An 18,480-nucleotide genomic window follows, 5' to 3' on the forward strand; every position below is an offset into this window, starting at 1 on the left:
AGCAGACAGTTCCAGCGGTGGTCCTCAAGCTACCTAAACATCATTCCTCCAAGTCGAAGCATTCTTCCTCTTCGTTCTCGGAGCCTTTAGCCTTAGCAAGTGGTCCAGTTTCAGACTCTGATCCACATTTGCAGGCTACCATCCAGACCATTTTAGAGCGGGAATTTGTTCAGTTACTGACCAAATATAGTCCTGCCTCGACTCTGCTTCCTGCAGTCTAGCCTGGGCACTCAGCAGTCTCACAAGAGGTTGAGTCCTTGCCTGTGCCTCGAGCTGAATCTACACACTCTATGCAAGGGGTTTAGTCTTTGCGAGTGTCTCATTTGGAATCCTCACAAGGAGCTGAGTCTTTGGGAATGCTTCCAAGATACCTCGATCCAAACCACAGACTTCGATCTACAGCTTCTAGCCCTATATCTTCACATGAGGCATTGGGCGAAGTCTCCTCGACCTCGCACGAAACCTGCTTCCAGGCAGCACCTTCATCATCGGTCGAGGCCCTCATCGAGGCGCCGGTCCTCCTCCAGAGAGAAGCCTTCCTCATCCAGGCCTTTTAGCTCTTCGAGGCCTCCAACTCCTCAATCCAGGACACCGATAGCAGAACCTGAGGGCTCTGCTTCTCCCAGTGCCTCGTCCCAGTCTGCTTATTCGCTGGGATATCAATACTCCAGGGAGGCTTCGCCTTCGTTTTCCACTCAAGGCGCCTCAAGGTCATCGAGTCCCTCTCGAGGCCATCCTCTTGCGGATCAATTGTCCTTTCCCTCCATCAAATGGCTGAGGACCTGGATCTTAAATTGGACTCTGGTTCTAAGTACTCTAAGGAGTATTTAGAGGAAATGAGTATGCCTCGGCCTCCTGTGGAGTCTCTCAAACTCCCTTTTAACAGGCTTCATTCACAAACTTTCAAACTAAACCCGGAGACTACTTATGCCATCCCTGCTGTTCCAGGCAAGTTGGAATCGAGGCACAAAACTGTACATTGGAAGAGCTTTGAGAACTCGCAACTATCTCATCAGTCCCTTCTTGTGGAATCTTCTTTAAAGAGGAGTCATCCTTCCAGGGTGTATGCTACCGTACCTCCTGGCAGAGAGGGCAGGACAATGGACAAGTTTATCAAAATTTGATGATGGCCTCCAGGGTTTTAAATTATAATTATATCTTTACTACTTATTTTAAGTATTTTATTGATATTCTCCCTGGTTTTTCAAAAGACCTTGGTCAACACAGGCTTTTAGAGTTCCAGCAAGTCATTGCTACATTGGCACAACTCAGGTTGTACCTTCTTCAGTCATTTTATGATGCTTTTGAACTTTCTTCGAGAGTCACTGCTTTCTCAGTAGCGATGCGCCGCCTAGCCTGGCTTCACACCATTGATATGGATCCCAACATTCAGGATCGTCTATGCAATGACCTCTTTGATGACTCGATAGAGCAGTGTTCTTCAACCTTTTTACACCCGTGGACCGGCAGAAATAAAATAATTATTTTGTGGACCGGCAAACTACTAGGACTAAAATTTAAAAACCCCGTTTACGCCCCATCTCCGCAAGCTCGGTCCCCGTAAACCATCTGATCCCATCTGCACAAGCCGCAATTATGATTTTATATTGAACGTATTTTATTAAAGTATAAAAAAAAACAATATTCTGAACAATTGTGATTTTATAAATACAAATATACAGAGCACGGCCCAACAAAACCCCTGTCTCCCCTCCCCTTCACATATATCCCCTCTACTATCAAGAAAACTGAACAAGCCAAGTTATTATAGAATGCTACATAGAAATATCATGCTAACAGAATACTGCAGTCCCCAGTCATGTCTCTAGCAGGATATATATTTCAAATCTGATATATTCTAATGACAAAATAGAAATAAAATTATTATTATTTTTTCTACCTTTTGTTGTCTCTGGTTTCTGCTTTCATCTTCTTTACACTCTTTTCCTTCCAGCATCTGCCCGTTCCATCCAATGTCTGCCCTCTCCCCCTTCCATATGTATCTGACTTATTTCTATGCCCCTCTTCCCTGTCATCCAGCCTGTTCCTCCTTTCCTTTTTGACATCAATCATTCCAGCTTCACTGCCTTCTTCATTTTTATCTCTCCTACACCAGATCTAGCATCTTTATCCCTCTCTCATTTCTCTGCTGACCCTCTTTCCAGCATCAATGTCTCTCTACTTTCTCATTCCTCTCTCTCCCCTTTCCCTCATCTGATCTCTCCATTCCAGCCTGACCCCTTCCCCTCCTGTAATCTCCCTGCCAGCTGTTTCCTTCCTTTTTTCTTTCTCCCTTCCGTCCTTCCTTTTTTTCCTTCTCCCTTCCCTCCTCCCTCTATCTAACATTAACTCTCTTCCCATCCCTTTCTCTCCTTCCCCTCCCAGCAGCATCTCTCCTTCTTCTCCCTTCCCTCCTCCATCTATCCAACATTAACTCTCTTCCCATCCCTTTACCTCCTCCCCTTCCAGCAGCATCTCTCCTTCTTCTCCCTTCCCTCCTCCATCTATCCAACATTAACTCTCTTCCCATCCCTTTCCCTCCTCCCCTCCCAGCAGCATCTCTCCTTCTAACTCTCTCCAAGTCCAGTAACAGCTCTCCCTTTATCCAGCATCATCCCTGCCTCCTACAGTGGCTGTCTCCCTTTCCAGCAGCTCTCAGTACTTGCCTGCAGGAAGTTGCCGGTAAATCACTGCCCTGGCAAGTAGGAGAGCTGGTGGGAAGGGAGGCAGTCACTGTGAAGGCTCCCCAGGATCTTGCTTGCACACGCTGACCATCTCCCTCCACCTGCACCTGAATCTGCAGCTCTCTGCGGCCCTCTTCAGCAACTCGGCAGGGGCGGTGATCAAGACAGGCTGCCGACGTCGGGACCTTCACTCTCTGAGTCTCGCCTATTTTGTTTCAACTTCCTGTTTTCGAACAGGCGAGATTCAGAGAGGGAAGGCCCCGACGTCGGCAGACTGTCTTAATCGCCTGAGGCTGGGAGGAACATTAGTGAGCAGGAACTGCAGTCAGCAGGAAATTTAACTGCCGACTTGATCTCGCCGGCCCTGCGCAGACCGGCACAAATTTTCTGCGGACTGCCACCAGTCCGCGGACCGGCGGTTGAAGAACTGTGCGACAGAGGCCGCCACCAAGAAGTTGTCTGAGCATGAGAAATCTTTTGTTTCCATCCTCATACCAAAGCCTAAGCCAGCTCCTTCCAGGCCTTCTCGACCTCTTCTGTCCTATCAGAGGAGTTATCCTCCAAGGGCAGCTCCTTACACTCGAGCACCTCCCAAGAAACCACAATAACAACAGAATCAACGGAAACTTCAGCCTTCTGCTACACCTAAGGCTTCTCAGCCTTTTTGACTGTCTCAGACAGAGCATAACCTCCATCGTTCTGTCTCTGTCCTCTCCTCTTCCTATCGGAGGTTGTCTCCATCATTTTTGCCATCGATGGGAGACCATTACATCTGACCTCTGGGTGCTGTCAATAATCAGGAAAGGATACTCTCTTTATTTCACTCAGATTCCGCCAGAGCTTCCTCTAAGAGAGCATCCTTCCAATCCATCCCAGACCGCCCTTCTTCTTCAGGAAGCTCAAGCTATGCTTTGTCTCCATGCCATCGTTGAAGTTCCCTTGGAACTTCTGAGCAGGGTTTTTTTTGCCGTTACTTCCTAGTTCCGAAGAAGACGGGCGATCTGTGGCCCATACTGGATCTCAGGGCTCTCAACAAATTTTTGGTCAAAGAAAAATTTTGCATGCTGTCCCTGGCATCCCTTTATGCCCTTCTAGATCAGAACGATTGGTTATGTTTTCTAGATCTTAAGGAGGCGTACACTCACATCCCCATTCATCCAGCCTCCCATCAGTATCTCAGATTTCAGGTGGGGAATCTGCATTTGCAGTACAGAGTGCTACCCTTCGGCCTGGCATCATCTCCAAGAATGTTCACCAAGTGCCTAGTGGTAGTGGCAGCAGCTCTGCGGAACCATGGTCTTCAGGTGTTCCCTACTTGGATGACTGGCTCATCAAAGAATCAAAATCTCAGGGGGTTATTGTAGCGACCCAACAGACTACGTGGTTCATACAAAGCTTGGGATTCAAAATCAACTTTCCCAAATCCCATCTTCAGCCCTCTCAAAATCTACAGTTCATCGGCGCTGTTCTGGACACTGTACAACTCAGAGCATTCCTTCCTCAGCAGCGTCTGGATGCTCTTCAGCTTTGCCACAAAGTGACTTCCTTTTCTTCACTCTCAGCGAGACACATGATGGTATTACTTGGTCATATGGCCTCAACCGTTCACGTGACACCTTTAGCCAGACTTCACCTTAGGATTCCTCAGTGGACCCTGGCATCTCAGTGGGCGCAGGCTTGCGACCCACACTCTCAACACATTACAGTCACTCCTTCGTTACAGTCACTCCTTCGTTGAGACAGTCTCCACTGGTGGATGCTCTAGAGGTTTACTGTTCCAGACACCCATAAGAACATAAGAACATAAGCAATGCCTCTGCTGGGTCAGACCTGAGGTCCATCGTGCCCAGCAGTCTGCTCTCGCGGCGGCCCAACAGGTCCAGGACCTGTGCAGTAATCCTCTATCTATATCCCTCTATCCCCTTTTCCAGTAGGTAATTATCCAATCTTTTCTTAAACCCCATTACCATACTCTGCCCTATTATGTCCTCCGTAAGCGCATTCCAGGTGTTCACCACACGTTGGATAAAGAAGAACTTCCTAGCAGAAGGTCCTCACGATAGATTCCTCGACCTACGCTTGGGGGGGCTCATCTCGATGGTCTCCATACTCAAAGCCACTGGTCCAGCACGGATTGTCAGTGTCGCATCAATCTGTTGGAACTCAGAGCGATCTTCAGTTATCTCAAAGCTTTTCAGCATCTTCTTCACGACTAGGTAGTCCTTATTCGAACAGACAATCAAGTCGCCATGTACTATGTCAACAAGCAGGGAGGAACGGGATCTCTCCCTCTTTGTCAGGAAGCTCAAAGAGTGTGGAACTGGGCAATCTATCACAACACTTTCCTGAAAGCAGTCTATATTCAAGGAGGAAAAAACTGTCTGTGGACAAATTGAATCATCTTCTGTAACCTCACGAATGGACACTCAATTCCTCGCCACTACATCGCATTTTTTCTCAGTGGGGAACTCCTCAAATAAATCTCTTTGCGTTCTCCACAACCACAACTTCCTCAGTTCTCCTCCAGGATATACTCTCTTCATTGCCTCGAGGCAGATGCTTTCCTTCTGGAATGGACGAATCTGTTCTGTATGCACTCTGCTTACACAGAGTCAAGGATCTCTTCTTCATCCCAATCTGCAATCTCTACACCTGACAACTTGGTACCTCTCAACATAACTCCTCTTCAGTTTTCTCAACCTGTTCGGGACATTTTAGAGGCTTCCAGAAAGCCTGCCACTAGACAATGCTACCACCAAAAATGAACTAGATTTTCTACATTGTGCATTGCTCATGACAAGGAGCCTTGAGATAACTCCTTGTCTTCCGTTTTGGATTATCTTCTGCACTTATCTACCTCTGGCCTCAAGTCTACATCCATTTGAGTCCATCAACTTATCGAGGTAAAACCCCTTTCTGCTCACCCTGTGGTTTCCAGATTTATGAAAGGTCTTTTCAATGTCAAACCACCTCTCAAACCGCCTCCAGTGGTTTGGGATCTCAATGTTGTTTTTGCTCAATTGATGAAGCCTCCATTTTGAATCAATGGATACGGCTCATCTGAAATATCTCACTTGGAAAGTGGTGTTTCTCATTGCCCTCACATCTGCTCAAAGAGTCAGTGAGCTGCAAGCTTTAGTTGCTGATTCACCTTTCACAGTTTTCTATCATGACAAGGTGGTCCTCCGTACTCATTCTAAATTCTTACCTATAGTGATTTCAGAATTTCATCTCAATCAATCCATTGTACTTCCACTGGTTTTTCCAAGTCTCACTCTCATCCTGGAGAAACTGCTCTTCATACCCTGGACTGTAAACGTGCTTTGGCCTTCTACTTAGAATGCACCAAACCACACAGATCTGCTCCTCAACTTTTTTGTCTCCTTCGATCCAGACAAGCTGGGACATCCGATTTCTAAGCGAACCATCTCCAACTGGATGGCTGCTTGTATATCTTTCTGCTATGCTCAGGCTGGACTGCAACTACAGAGTCGAGTTATAACCCACAAAGTTAGAGCCATGGAGGCTTCAGTAGCTTTCCTCAGATCCACTCCCATTGAGGAAATTTGCAAAGCTGCCACCTGGTCCTCGGTTCACACTTTCACCTCTCATTATTGTCTGGATGTTTTCTCCAGACGGGATGGCCATTTTGGCCAGAGAGTATTACAAAATTTATTCTCCTAAGTTGCCAGCACTCCCACCATTCCATTCTGGTTAGCTTGGAGGTCACCCACATGTGAGAATAGACTGCCTACTTGTTGTCCTGGGATAAAGCATAGTTACTTACCGTAACAGGTGTTATCCAGGGACAGCAGGCAGCTATTCTCACAACCCACCCATCTCCCCTGGTTGGCTTCTCTGCTAGCTATCTGAACTGAGAAGACATGCCCTGTGCTGGGCGGGAAGGCATGCGCGCATGTGCAGTGTGTCAGACTCGAAACCTGAGTTTCTTCAAGCAAGTCTGCTTGCAAGGCTGTCCGCATCCAGGCTCCTTGGATGACATCACCCACATGTGAGAATAGCTGCCTGCAATCCCTGGATAACACCTGTTGCGGTAAGTAACTGTGCTATCTATCCTCTATTTTCCCATAGACTCAATGTTTCGTTATTTTCGATTTTGCTGTTTGTAAACATTTTCAGAAACTGTACTACCACAAATAATGAGAACGGACTGTATCTATGAAGTTTGAAAATTAAGAAGTCTGAAGATTTACTCTCGGCTTTCAGAGCATGGAATCGGCTATTTTCAAATTTTGCATGTGCAAATCTTGTACACTTACCTGGAACAAATTGCACTTCTAATATGTTTAAATTCATAATATATCTTCTGGAAATTGCTTCTCCAAGAGATTAAAGAACCTTCAGGTGACATGTTCCCATCACTTCTGTACCAGCAGCATTCATAATACTTGCTATTACTCCCACCCCTCCTTTCACGTTTACTAAGTACAGTTGTTGCTGCAAAAGTGGCATGAAACCCACTAATGGAGGTATCTGCTGTGTGGTTTATGGAGCAAGCATGTTGGATCTTCTTGTAATTTTCCTTAGCATATGCTTTCTCATTTTAAGCAGAGCCACTATTAACTTGCCTGATTTTACATTTAGTCCTAATATTTTTCTTCATATCATTTCAGGTTTTTATTAAAAGGTATACAATCGTTATGATAAACCCATCTTCCCCAAGCTTTCTTCAATAGGTCACACTGTATTTATTTAAAAATAAATTCATGCTTTATATATCAATGATGCCTGCATTTAGAGTTCTGATAAGGGTCAGTACAGCAGTACTGCAGGTTATTTTCATAATTGGAGTGGTTAAGTAGTAGGAATTTTCAAAGTATATATATTGTACTATATATTTAATATATTAAAAAAAACTATAAAAGGGCTCATAAATTTGCATGAATGAACATCCAGCTGAAATATTTGACATATTTGACATATTTTTTAGTGCTGCTAAATAATTAGGATTACTGAACTATTAAAACTTTTTTAAATTTGCATCATCTAAACAGTTGATGTGTTCTTAAGTTTTTAATTTTTAATCTAGTTGAAAATGGAGTTTTCTTGCACTTTGTGCTTAGCCAGCTACAATCAATTATATTGTCAATTATTTTTATAAAAAACCCCACAATTCTCTCTCTCTAGAATCCAGCAACCATCACCAGAATACTACTTAGCCATTTCAACTGGGATAAAGAGAAACTAATGGAGAGGTAAGCAGCAATCATCACTGGGGAAAAGAAAGTTTTTCTCTCTAGAGCTGTCAGTTGAGAAGAAAAGGAGCAATTTATATTTTCTTTGAGCTGTTCTAGGTAACTTTAGAGGTCAACTTGTGTATGCCGTTGTATATTTTTTTCAGTACTACCTCAGGGCACAATCAGTGTGTTTTGGCTTCTTCAGATAATTTTAAAGTCTCCCTTCTTGAGATTCATCTGCTGAGCCCTTTACCATTGGGAATCTGCCAAAAGTAAGACTTTCAAATAAAAGAATGCAGATGATTTCTCTGTGTAGACTTCAGGCAACTATGTAAAACCTAGAATGTTTCTGAGAGAATTTTTATATAGCTTACCATATTTCCTTACCATAAAGTTTGCAGTTTTGCTCTAATCAACTTGTGTGCCCATGTAGCAAGGCATGCTTTCATGTGGATGTTTAATGTGCTCTGGTGAGAGCTGTTGTAACATATTCGAGGACCTACAAACCAAACTGTTTTTCAGGATTTCCACAGTGAATATTTTGAGGCAATATTTATTTTAGTTTTATGTTTGTGACTCGTGTTTACAGCAAAATATACATAAATTAAAAATACAATCTACCTTGGATAAAGGTGAGCTATAAATAAACATAAACATCATATGCTTTTTTATATTTGAAAGCCTGGTCATGTTTAAGTTAACAAAAAAGTATATATATTTGATAAGAAAAAGGTTAACTTGAAAATTTTGATTTATCTTGAAACCAAACCTGTTTATGGGCCCTGGAGGACTAAAGTTTGATATGGTGACCCTTTAATGCAAACATTCAGCAGGCCAGCAATAGTGTTTGACTTTTGAGGCATGTATTGCTTTATAAAGGAAGTATATGTTAGAGATGAGATTAGACTTATAATGACCACTTAATATTTTTTTTAGTACTTCTCCTTCTGGTCTCTGCCGCTGATTATGGTTTTGGTAAAATCGCTTGATCCCATAAGCTCTTTTTCAAAACTTGTGTTTTTCCATTGACTTACACCAGGGGTGCCCACACTTTTTTGACTTGCGAGCTACTTTTAAAATAACCAAGTCAAAATGATCTACCAACAATAACATTTTTAAAAGCACACTATGCAGAGAAAATGTTAATTATCATTTGTATTCAGAGTTTTTTTCAGAGTCAGGGCAGAGTAACAACTATACAAAAATAGACAAATATACCCCTCCCCTTATACTAAACCGCAATAGCGGTTTTTAGCGCAGGGAGCTGCACTGAATGCCCCTCACAGCTCCCAACGCTCATAGGTTCCCTGCTCTAAAAATCACTATCATGGTTTAGTAAAGGGGGCCATAGTGCAAAATATAGACAGCAGATATAAATTCTCAAAACGGACACATTTTGATCACTTTTCGTACCTTTTTGTCTGGTGATTTCATGAGACTTTGATTGCATTTCCTTCTGTAAATCCAATATTTCTTTCTGCCCCCTCCCTTTTTCTTTCTGCCTCTTTCTTTCTTTCTTCCCCTGCCCCCCTCTTTATTTCTGTCATTCTTTCCCTCCCCCTGCCCCCTCTTTATTTTTGTCTTTCTTTATCTCTCTCCCTCTTTATTTCTGTATTTTTCCCCCTGCTTGCCTGTCTTTTCCTTTCTCTCCCCCTGCCTCCTCTTTATTTCTGTCTTTCTTTCTCTCTCCCCCTGCCCCCCCCAAGCCATCGCGCCAATTTCTCCCGCTTCCCCAAGCCAGACCTGGAGCGTACAAGTGCCAAGCCCACAAGCCTTCTCCCCCTCCTCCCCATGTCAATTCTGACGTTGGAGAGTAAGTTCCAAGCCAGCCAGGCAGCTATTGGCTGGCCCAGAACTTTCTCTCCAATGGCAGAATTGACGTCAGAGGTGAAGACTTGTGGGTCCGGCGCTTGTACGCACCTGGCCCGGCTCTGGGAGGCAGGAAGAACAAGATCGCAAAGGCAACACGATCTACTCGCATTGCTTTTGCGATCTACTGGTCGATCGCAATTGACCATTTGGGCACCCCTGACTTAGACTGATTGGTCATGTGACTTGGTGCTTCCTGTTCAGAGAACATTTTAAGGTTTAACAATAATGAAACCACTGCTCTCTGAATTTACTGAGTTTGCATATTTTATACTGAATTTTTAACTCTGGTCAACCCTTAAGAATTCCACCAAAAGTTTACCAATAATTGCTCAAAATTACCCACCATGCCATTATATATCTTCTATCCTTGTGTACAACTTCAACATATTTGTGCCCCTGCGGTACCACTGAAACTTCAAAAACTGCTCTAGAATAGGCTTTGCAAGAGTGTGGAATACAGATTGTTTTTTTTTTTTTTAGGAGGTTCTTTAGTCCCTTCTTTACACAATCACCTTCCACATAGCTTTACTTATTTATTTATTTAAAAGATTTCTTACCCTTTTATACCTAAGCAGCTTACAACAGTACAATCCTAAAAATAAGATATACATTATTGTATGTTACTTGTATGTATATCTCCATACAATTAAATTCATTCATTTAAACACCTCCCTATCCAATAATGTTAATATCACCATAAAATATTAAATTTTTTTAAACGGCTCCACAAACAGTAGTTTAAGTATTTTTTTTAAACTTTTGTAAATCCAGAAGTGCTCTCTGTGGTCCTGTCAGTTTGTTCCATGATAACACCCCTGCTATGGAAATTGCAGATACTCTTAGTACTTTCATAATGCACTTGTGAAAAGTGACAATCGTATTGCTCCTTCCCAACCTTAAAGATCTAGAGCGCCGATAGAGTGTCATTACTTGTGTTAAATACCAGGGAATGCCATGGTGAATAACTTTAAACACCAAAACAAGAATTTTAAGAGAATTCGGAATTTAACAGGCAGGCAGCCAAGGTTCTCAACCAAGGCGTAACATGTTTAAATTTCTTTCTGCCACATATCGGCCATGCCGCAGCATTTTGAATAATCTGTAAGGCCTTACATTGTGAAGACGCTATCCCTAAATTCAGTGCATTGCAGTAATCCAACTTTGCAATAATAGCAGACTGTACTACTATCCAGAAATCATACCCTGATGACAGCGGTTTTAGTCTGCTCAAAAAATGTATATGGAAAAATGCTGATTTAACCACAGCCAATACTTGATCTTTCATACTCAAAGTTGAGTTCTAACTAGACTCTTAGAATTTATGCATCAAATGGTTCAAATCATTCACAACAATATTCTTAGGCCATTGTGAATTTTCGCTCCGCCCTAACAGCATCTCATCTGTTTTTGCCAAGTTCAATACTAATTTATGGGCTACCATCCAATCATTCACAGCTTTTAAACATGTTGATAACCTCTCCTTTAGCTCACTCTTCCAATCCTCCATGGGGGAAAAATAAAACCATATGTCAGCATACAAATGGTATGCAACACCAAGTTGCCGAAATACAGTCCCCAACGAAGCCATATAAAGATTGAAGAGCAGAGCTGATAGTGTCGATCCTTATGGGACACTCCTAGACACAGATCTAGTATCGGACAAATGACCATTACTCTGTACTTTTATTGAGCAATCTTGAAAATGACACAAACCATTGCAAAACTCCAACTCCAAATACCCATCGCCATCAGAGTTTGTAGTAAAACATCGATATCTACTGTGTCAATGCCAAAGACACATGCAAAGAGACCATACACAATGTTTTGTTTTCTTCCATCTCCCTTTTTAATTCATCTCTATCCACAAACTCTTCCAATTGTTTCAATACTGTCTTTTTTATAATTTTCCTCAAGAAGGGCAACACAAGATGTGGGCCTATAATGCCCCATGTCTGTTTCCACCAAATGTGCCTTTTTTTAACTTGGGCTTAATAGTGGCACTCTTAAGCAATTTCGGCATGTGACTATTCTGTAACGATTTATACACAATTGTAACTAGTGAGAATAATACCCCATCCCCTAATTTTTTGAACTATAGAGAGCGAACAAGGGTCATATACTGCTCTCATCGGATGCAGAGATCTTAATATTTGCAAAATTACATCTTCAAATACCTCATCAAATTTCTCTCATTTAACCTCCAGATCCAAATGTCTTATTCCACTGTTATCTTCCTCAACTTGAACCCCATCATATAGTTTCTCCATTTTATTTATTAGGAAGTTCAATTAACCAGTATCATCCAATGTTACAATTTCCTTTTGTTTGTCGTAATCTTACTGACTCAAATAATTCTTTATTTATTAATGACTTCCCTTATCTTCTCACTATAATATCTGTCTCTCTCCAATGCACAAAAAGCTTGATCTTCCAATAATCAGAATTGGTAATTATCACGATCAACATCATTTATTTTCCTCCTTGTTCTTTCAAAACTTCCTTAACTCTCTCCTCAAGTTCTTTCCTATCTCAGATCTTCATTGCCTGGTATTAATGTTTGCACTAGATTTAACCATTTTTAATGGGGCAGCTTTCTCTAACACTGTCTCAAGAGTATAATACCAACATCCCCCTCCAAATTCAATTGTAACAGAGCATCAACAAAATTATCTCTGTCTCAATCTCAAATTTCGGGCAGACAAGCCTCTCTCCATTTCCTTCATCATTAAAACAATACACCTTTATTAACTATATAGAAAAACTGATAAAGTAATGATCCATCCATAATGTGGGTTTAACTACAGGACTACTAAGAAAGTTACATCTCATTTTCAATGACAAAAACACCAGATCTAAAATATGGCTGCCATTGTGAGTCACTTCATGGATTATCTGTGTAAATAAACAGGTCTCGGGCATTTTAAATAGACTGCAGTGGTGATTAATCCCATCATCTGGAGTAAGAGGAATATTAAAATCTCCCATTATACATAAACATTCCATGTCTACTGGCAGACTGAAGATCATCTCAAGTAAAATTGAGCCATCTGACTGTATGTTCCCTGACGGGCTATAGATAGAGATCTGCATGGGAACGGGGATTGCGGGACTTCCCCCAAGGTCTACGGGACCCCCACAGGGATACCCCCCCGGCTCACAGGATTCCCGAGGCATAGAAACAGTAGAAGATAGAGAAAAGCAGAAACTGGGACCAAGATGAAAAAACAATGTCCCACCAGCTACAGCAAGGTTGATGTTCATTTTGAGGGGGGCTAAGCTCAAAGTGGGAGGCCCAGCCCCCTCTCATGGTTATGCCACCAATTGTGTTTAGTACAAAATGAAGTACTTGCTGAGTTTGGGATTTTCCAGTTCAGTTTTGCCACATTTTTCTTATGCAACCATTGTCCTGAAAAGTGCCTCTCTCAATTCTGCTCTAAATGATTTTGATGCTATATTGTTTGATTCTTTACTCATCATTGCTGCATTAAAAACCATTTGTGGATCTTGGAAGGACTTCTCACAAGTTACCTATGCCAGATGGTGAAACCAGATTTGTTTGCTCTACAAATATGTTTTTTATATTTCTAAAAAATCCAACTCTTATTTCTTTTAACAAGAAATGGTCGACCCTACAGTCACATGACTTAATGTCTATTCCCTAGCAACAGCAGCAGATGAATCCAGAGACCAATGGGATAGCCCACATCTACCAGCAGGCGGAGATAGAGAAACTGATTAACAGATGGTCCTATTTTATGGCACTCCTCCTGTTTATCCAGTATGCTCTATCTCCCAGCAGGGGACGGTCGCTATTCAACTAGCTCCTGGATTCTAGCTGTGACTGGCATCTTATTTTCTCCTGTTGAGGTTTTCTCTTCAGTGAGATTTTGGTTCTTTCTCCTGTTGAGGTTTTCTCTTCAGTGAGATTTTGGTTCTGTTTCTCCTGTTGAGATTTTCTCTTCAGTGAGACAGGGGTGTCCAGCTGAACGGTGCCGGCTTTAGGGGTTACACCTGGGCCCCCCCAGGTCCCTGCCTCACCCTCCCTCCATTGATAGAGGGTCTGCCTTAAGAACATAAGCAGTGCCTCCGCCGGGTCAGACCACAGGTCCATCCTGCCCAGCAGTCCGCTCCCGCGGCGGCCCAAACAGGTCAAGACCTGTCTAATCATCAGAAGGGGCTCCCTTGCCACCTTGGTTTCCCATTTAAGTCCTGCCTTCCTATCGAAGTCCTAGCCCTCCGGTCTTGCACATGCACGACCTGGTTGGTTTAATTCTCATTACCTGGTTAACTTCCTATACTTGTGTTACATCCCAGCTCCTCCCTCAGTATCCCACGATCCCTTTATCCCTCAGGAAACCATCCAATCCCTGTTTGAATCCTTGTACCGTACTCTGCCTGATCACTTCCTCCGGTAGCGCATTCCAAGTGTCCACGACCCTTTGGGTGAAAAAAAACTTCCTTGCATTTGTTTTGAACCTGTCTCCCTTCAGTTTCTCAGAATGCCCCCTCGTATTTGCTGTCCCCTTCAGTCTGAAGAATCTGTCCCTATCCACTCTCTCTATGCCCCTCATGATCTTGAAGGTCTCTATCATATCTCCCCTGAGCCTCCTTTTCTCCAGAGAGAAGAGCCCCAGCCTATCCAGCCTCTCGGCGTATGAGCAGTGTTCCAGCCCTCTTACCATTTTCGTTGCTCTCCTTTGGACTCTCTCAAGTACCGCCATGTCCTTCTTGAGGTGCGGCGACCAATACTGAACGCAGTATTCCAGATGTGGGCGCACCATCGCTCGATACAGTGGCATGATGACTTCCTGTGTTCTGGTTGTTATGCCCTTCTTTATGATGCCCAGCATCCTGTTGGCTTTTTTCGAGGCTGCCGCGCACTGTGCAGATGGCTTCAGTGATGCATCCACCAGCACACCCAAGTCTCTCTCGAGTCTGCTGTCTCCCAACAATACCCCCCCAATTTATAGCTGAACAGCGGGTTCTTTTTCCCTATATGCATGACCTTGCATTTGTCCACGTTGAAGCGCATTTGCCATTTGTTTGCCCAGTCTTCCAGCTTGTCCAGGTCCCTTTGCAGGTCCTCACACTCCTCCCTGGTCCTAACTCTGCCGCACAGTTTGGTATCGTCTGCGAATTTTATAACCTCACACTTTACCTCCCTTTCCAGGTCATTGATGAATATATTAAAGAGTATCGGCCCCAGCACCGATCCCTGTGGCACACCGCTCGTGACTCCCCGCCAGTCAGAATATTGACCCTTTACTCCGATCCTCTGCAGTCTACCTGACAACCAGTGCTTGATCCATCTGTGCACATCCCCTCCCACCCCGTGGCTCCACAGCTTCTTAAGTAGCCTTTCATGTGGCACCTTGTCGAAAGCCTTTTGAAAATCGAGGTAAATGATGTCTATGGGCTCCCCATTGTCCACCCGACTGCTTATTCCCTCAAAGAAGTACAGAAGGTTCGTTAGGCATGATCTTCCCTTGCAGAATCCGTGCTGGCTTGTTCTCAGTAGGCCATTCCTCTCGATGTGCTCCCCTTTTTTTCTTCTTTCCCTTATTAAAAAAAAAAAAAAGGGGGGGGGCACTGCAGTTACTTTTCTGCCCTGCATATGCTCGGCAACGGCATTTGGGCTTCTGCTGACACTAATCACGAGGTTGTGAGTATGTGTTTACTTCTTCTGGTGTTTGCACTGCGGGACGCTTATTTTGTTAAGCGCTGAGTTTTTCTTTTTGGCACGGTGGAATTGGATTTCTCGGGGTTGCATCTGTGAAGGGCTACTCTCGATTGAGGGAGCCTGTGCTTTCCCGCGCATTTGGGGTGCGAGCTTCCTTTCCTTCCCTGGCGATGGTGCTGCAGCGTTTGTCGGTTTCTGGGGCTCACTCTGCTCAGCAGTATAGCGGCCGGGGGGGGGGGGGTGGCGCGTATTTGGATGGCTCCCGGTGATGCCTTGGGGCGCTGCATGTTTGCGCGGCTCTTGGGGTGGTGAGAAAGGCTCCCGATATGTTCTTCTGAGACTGTCCAGAAGCCGGGGCTTTGCGGAGCGCATGTGGCCCACAGGGGTTCTCCAACGCTGTTGAGACCCAACCGCCTTTCATACGTCTCCTCCCCCGGGGTGTATTTTATTCACGGTGAGCCTCGGCTGTGGGTTGCTATGTCAGCGCGGGCCTCCGGGACTGTTTTCTGCAGTGCTGTTTTCGGTTCTGGCCTATTTTGGCACGAAACTGTCGCGCGCTTGAGTCTCCTGCACCGCATCGTTCAGAGGGTTGTGTTGTGTAGCTGGCTGTCTCGGAGCATGCCGCAGGGTCATCTGAGTCGGTGCAGTTGCCACAGCTTTGTTCGATGTTGCAGTGGTCAAGTTTGGTGTGTATGTGTGTTCCCCCAGCTTCTCTTGCAGAGCGGCGGCCTTTTGTTCTTGGGCCTGCTTTGTTCTATCTCCAGGCACTTTCACATGTGATTCAGCCCTGTGTTGGTCGCCTGTACTCAGTTCTTCTCCGGAATGGGTTGGCAGGCGGCACAGCGAAGTGGGGGGGGGGGCAGGGAGTGCCCGCGTTTCATTCGGGTGGTTCTTCCTCTCTCTAGGGGTCCCTGACTAGTGGGACTGTGTGTGTGTGGCGGGGTTTCCCTGATCTTTCTGCCTATGGGCAGTTCTGCGTGTGTCTGGTAGTGCTGCGGAACTGCTTTATGTCCCTATGGTGCGGTTCTAGGGGCATGAGCCGCCTTGGTTACTGTGAAAAAAAAAAACAAAAAACGCCCAAACAAGGTTGCCCTTTGGGGGCGGTTGGTTTTTGGAGCACCTTGCATGCAATTTAAGTTACTGCAGGCTGCCGCAGTTTCCTATTTTTCAGTCTTCCGTCTTGGTCATTGCTACATTGCGAGTATAGTTGGTTTTCAGGAGTGTTTCTTTCTTCTTTGCTAAAATTGTGATTGTCCTCCAGCACATTTTATGACCGCTGCAGCACTTTGTGGGGGTCATTTCTTCCGCTTTCTCGTGGACAGCTTTCTCGTGGACAGGGAGCTGTCATATGGGCAGGTCACGACGCTTTTGTCTGATACCTGTTAAGTTGCTTTTGTTTTCCAAAGCGCGGTAGATACAGCATCTTGATTGCATCTAGTACGTATTCCCTTTAAAGGCCATACGTATTTCGCTCACGTTGCATGGAGTTAGTACTGTTTTCATGGGTTACATTACGAACCTTAATTTTTTTTACCTAGGAGAATTTCTTTCTTCTTCCAGTTCCTACAGTGCTCATCCTGCCATTTACTGATCTTTTGCACTTCATTCTGAAGGGATCTTGACTTCTTCCAAGGCCTCGTCAGGCTTTCTCATGAGGGAGTAGTTGCTATACTGTCGGGTCAGGGGGCTGTGCACATTTTTCAGGATGCTTGCACCTTTGCTTCTTCCTCAGGTTTCCAGTTCGTTCATGGAGTCTCTCTGTTTTGTGTTTCTCTTTGAAGTGTTACTGGTCCTCAGGATGGTTCTTGTAGTTCTTAGAGAACCACTTACTGCATGATGGCCAAGACGGGGGCATTGGGCAGGCTGGATCCCATTCTGCTGCATTAGTTTCTCAGGGTTACACATTTCTGCTGACAACCTGGGAGTATATTTACATTTTCTCTATGGACTCCGAATCGGCACTAGGTTTGCATGCCTCTCTTGGAGCGGCGCTTTCGGTTTTGGCATATGCCATTTCGCCTAACCAAGGATTCACGAATGTTTTAGATGATGTGGGCAGAGGTACCGTTTTGGTGCTACCAGGCGATTCATCTAATTTCTTCTTGACTGCCTGCTTGATTCGGACGACTTCCAGTCGGGCCATTTGACTGACACGAAAAGGGTGGTTTCCTTTCCTCAGTTCTTTACACGTGCATCTTCGAATTTGCAGCGCTCTTTTCTCCTGTACTATTTATAGGTATATCGGGATGATGTTTTTATTCATATAGGAGAGACATGTGTTTCTTTCCGGAGACTTGGGCGTGGGGTCTCGGTCTCAGATTGGCATTCTTCTTCGCTTCCCATGACAGAGAGTATGGGATTCTGTACAAGTTCTAGGATCCATATTGCTGACTCCACTGGGAACTTCGGTTTCCCCTTCTAACGCTGCTGCAGTCGCTGTGGTTCCTGGTATCTCAGGGCTCCAATTATTTGGTATGCTCCTCCTGCATCGTTCTGTATGTTTGGTGGCTCAGCGAGATTTCTCTTTTCAAGGCATGCCTCGGTCTTTGCTGGACTAGCTCATGACCACCGACCATTCCGGGCTGTCGGGTTGGGGGCTCGATGGCTTCCATCCTCAGCTCCAGAGTCTGGTCTTTAGAGGCGACTCAGTACTTGTTCATTCTTCTACTCTTGAGCAGGGTCAGGCTACCTTTCTGGAGCTTCAGATCATTCTTCCGGAATGCCGCTGAGGGTCCTTTTGGTCAGTATTAGGATGGGGGTATTTCTCTACAACTTGGGCAGTAGGGGTTGTACTTAGTTGGCAGGTAAAGTTGTTCTGCTTCAATGGGTGTACTCTCATATTCATCTTCATCTTCTGTTGGCATATCCTTTTATGGATCAGGATGAGAGTTTGGCTAGACTTTCTCTCCGCGGAATCTGAGCATGGCCCATTTCTTGTATGTTACAGTGTACAGCGCTGTGTGCGCTCGGGAAAGTGTGCATGTTAGTAAAAGTGTAATCTTCTGTATCCTGGATGTTGAGATTTGTGGCTCAGGCGTTCTAGCTC

The 18,480-nt window shown here is 44.4% G+C and overlaps 1 protein-coding gene across 3 annotated transcripts in view; it reads left to right on the top strand.

The window, feature by feature from the left end:
* The window catches only part of ARIH1 (ariadne RBR E3 ubiquitin protein ligase 1), a 254,134-nt gene that overhangs the window by 50,851 nt on the left and 184,803 nt on the right, over positions 1–18,480 (top strand). For all 3 annotated transcript variants that reach the window (XM_033919555.1, XM_033919553.1, XM_033919554.1), the window contains exon 2: positions 7,833–7,900. In XM_033919555.1, coding sequence (XP_033775446.1) covers positions 7,833–7,900 — 68 coding nt within the window. The remainder of the gene's footprint in view (positions 1–7,832; positions 7,901–18,480) is intronic.

The sequence above is a fragment of the Geotrypetes seraphini genome, chromosome 14 (genome assembly GCF_902459505.1).
Source record: "Geotrypetes seraphini chromosome 14, aGeoSer1.1, whole genome shotgun sequence".
Classification (NCBI taxonomy): domain Eukaryota; kingdom Metazoa; phylum Chordata; class Amphibia; order Gymnophiona; family Dermophiidae; genus Geotrypetes; species Geotrypetes seraphini.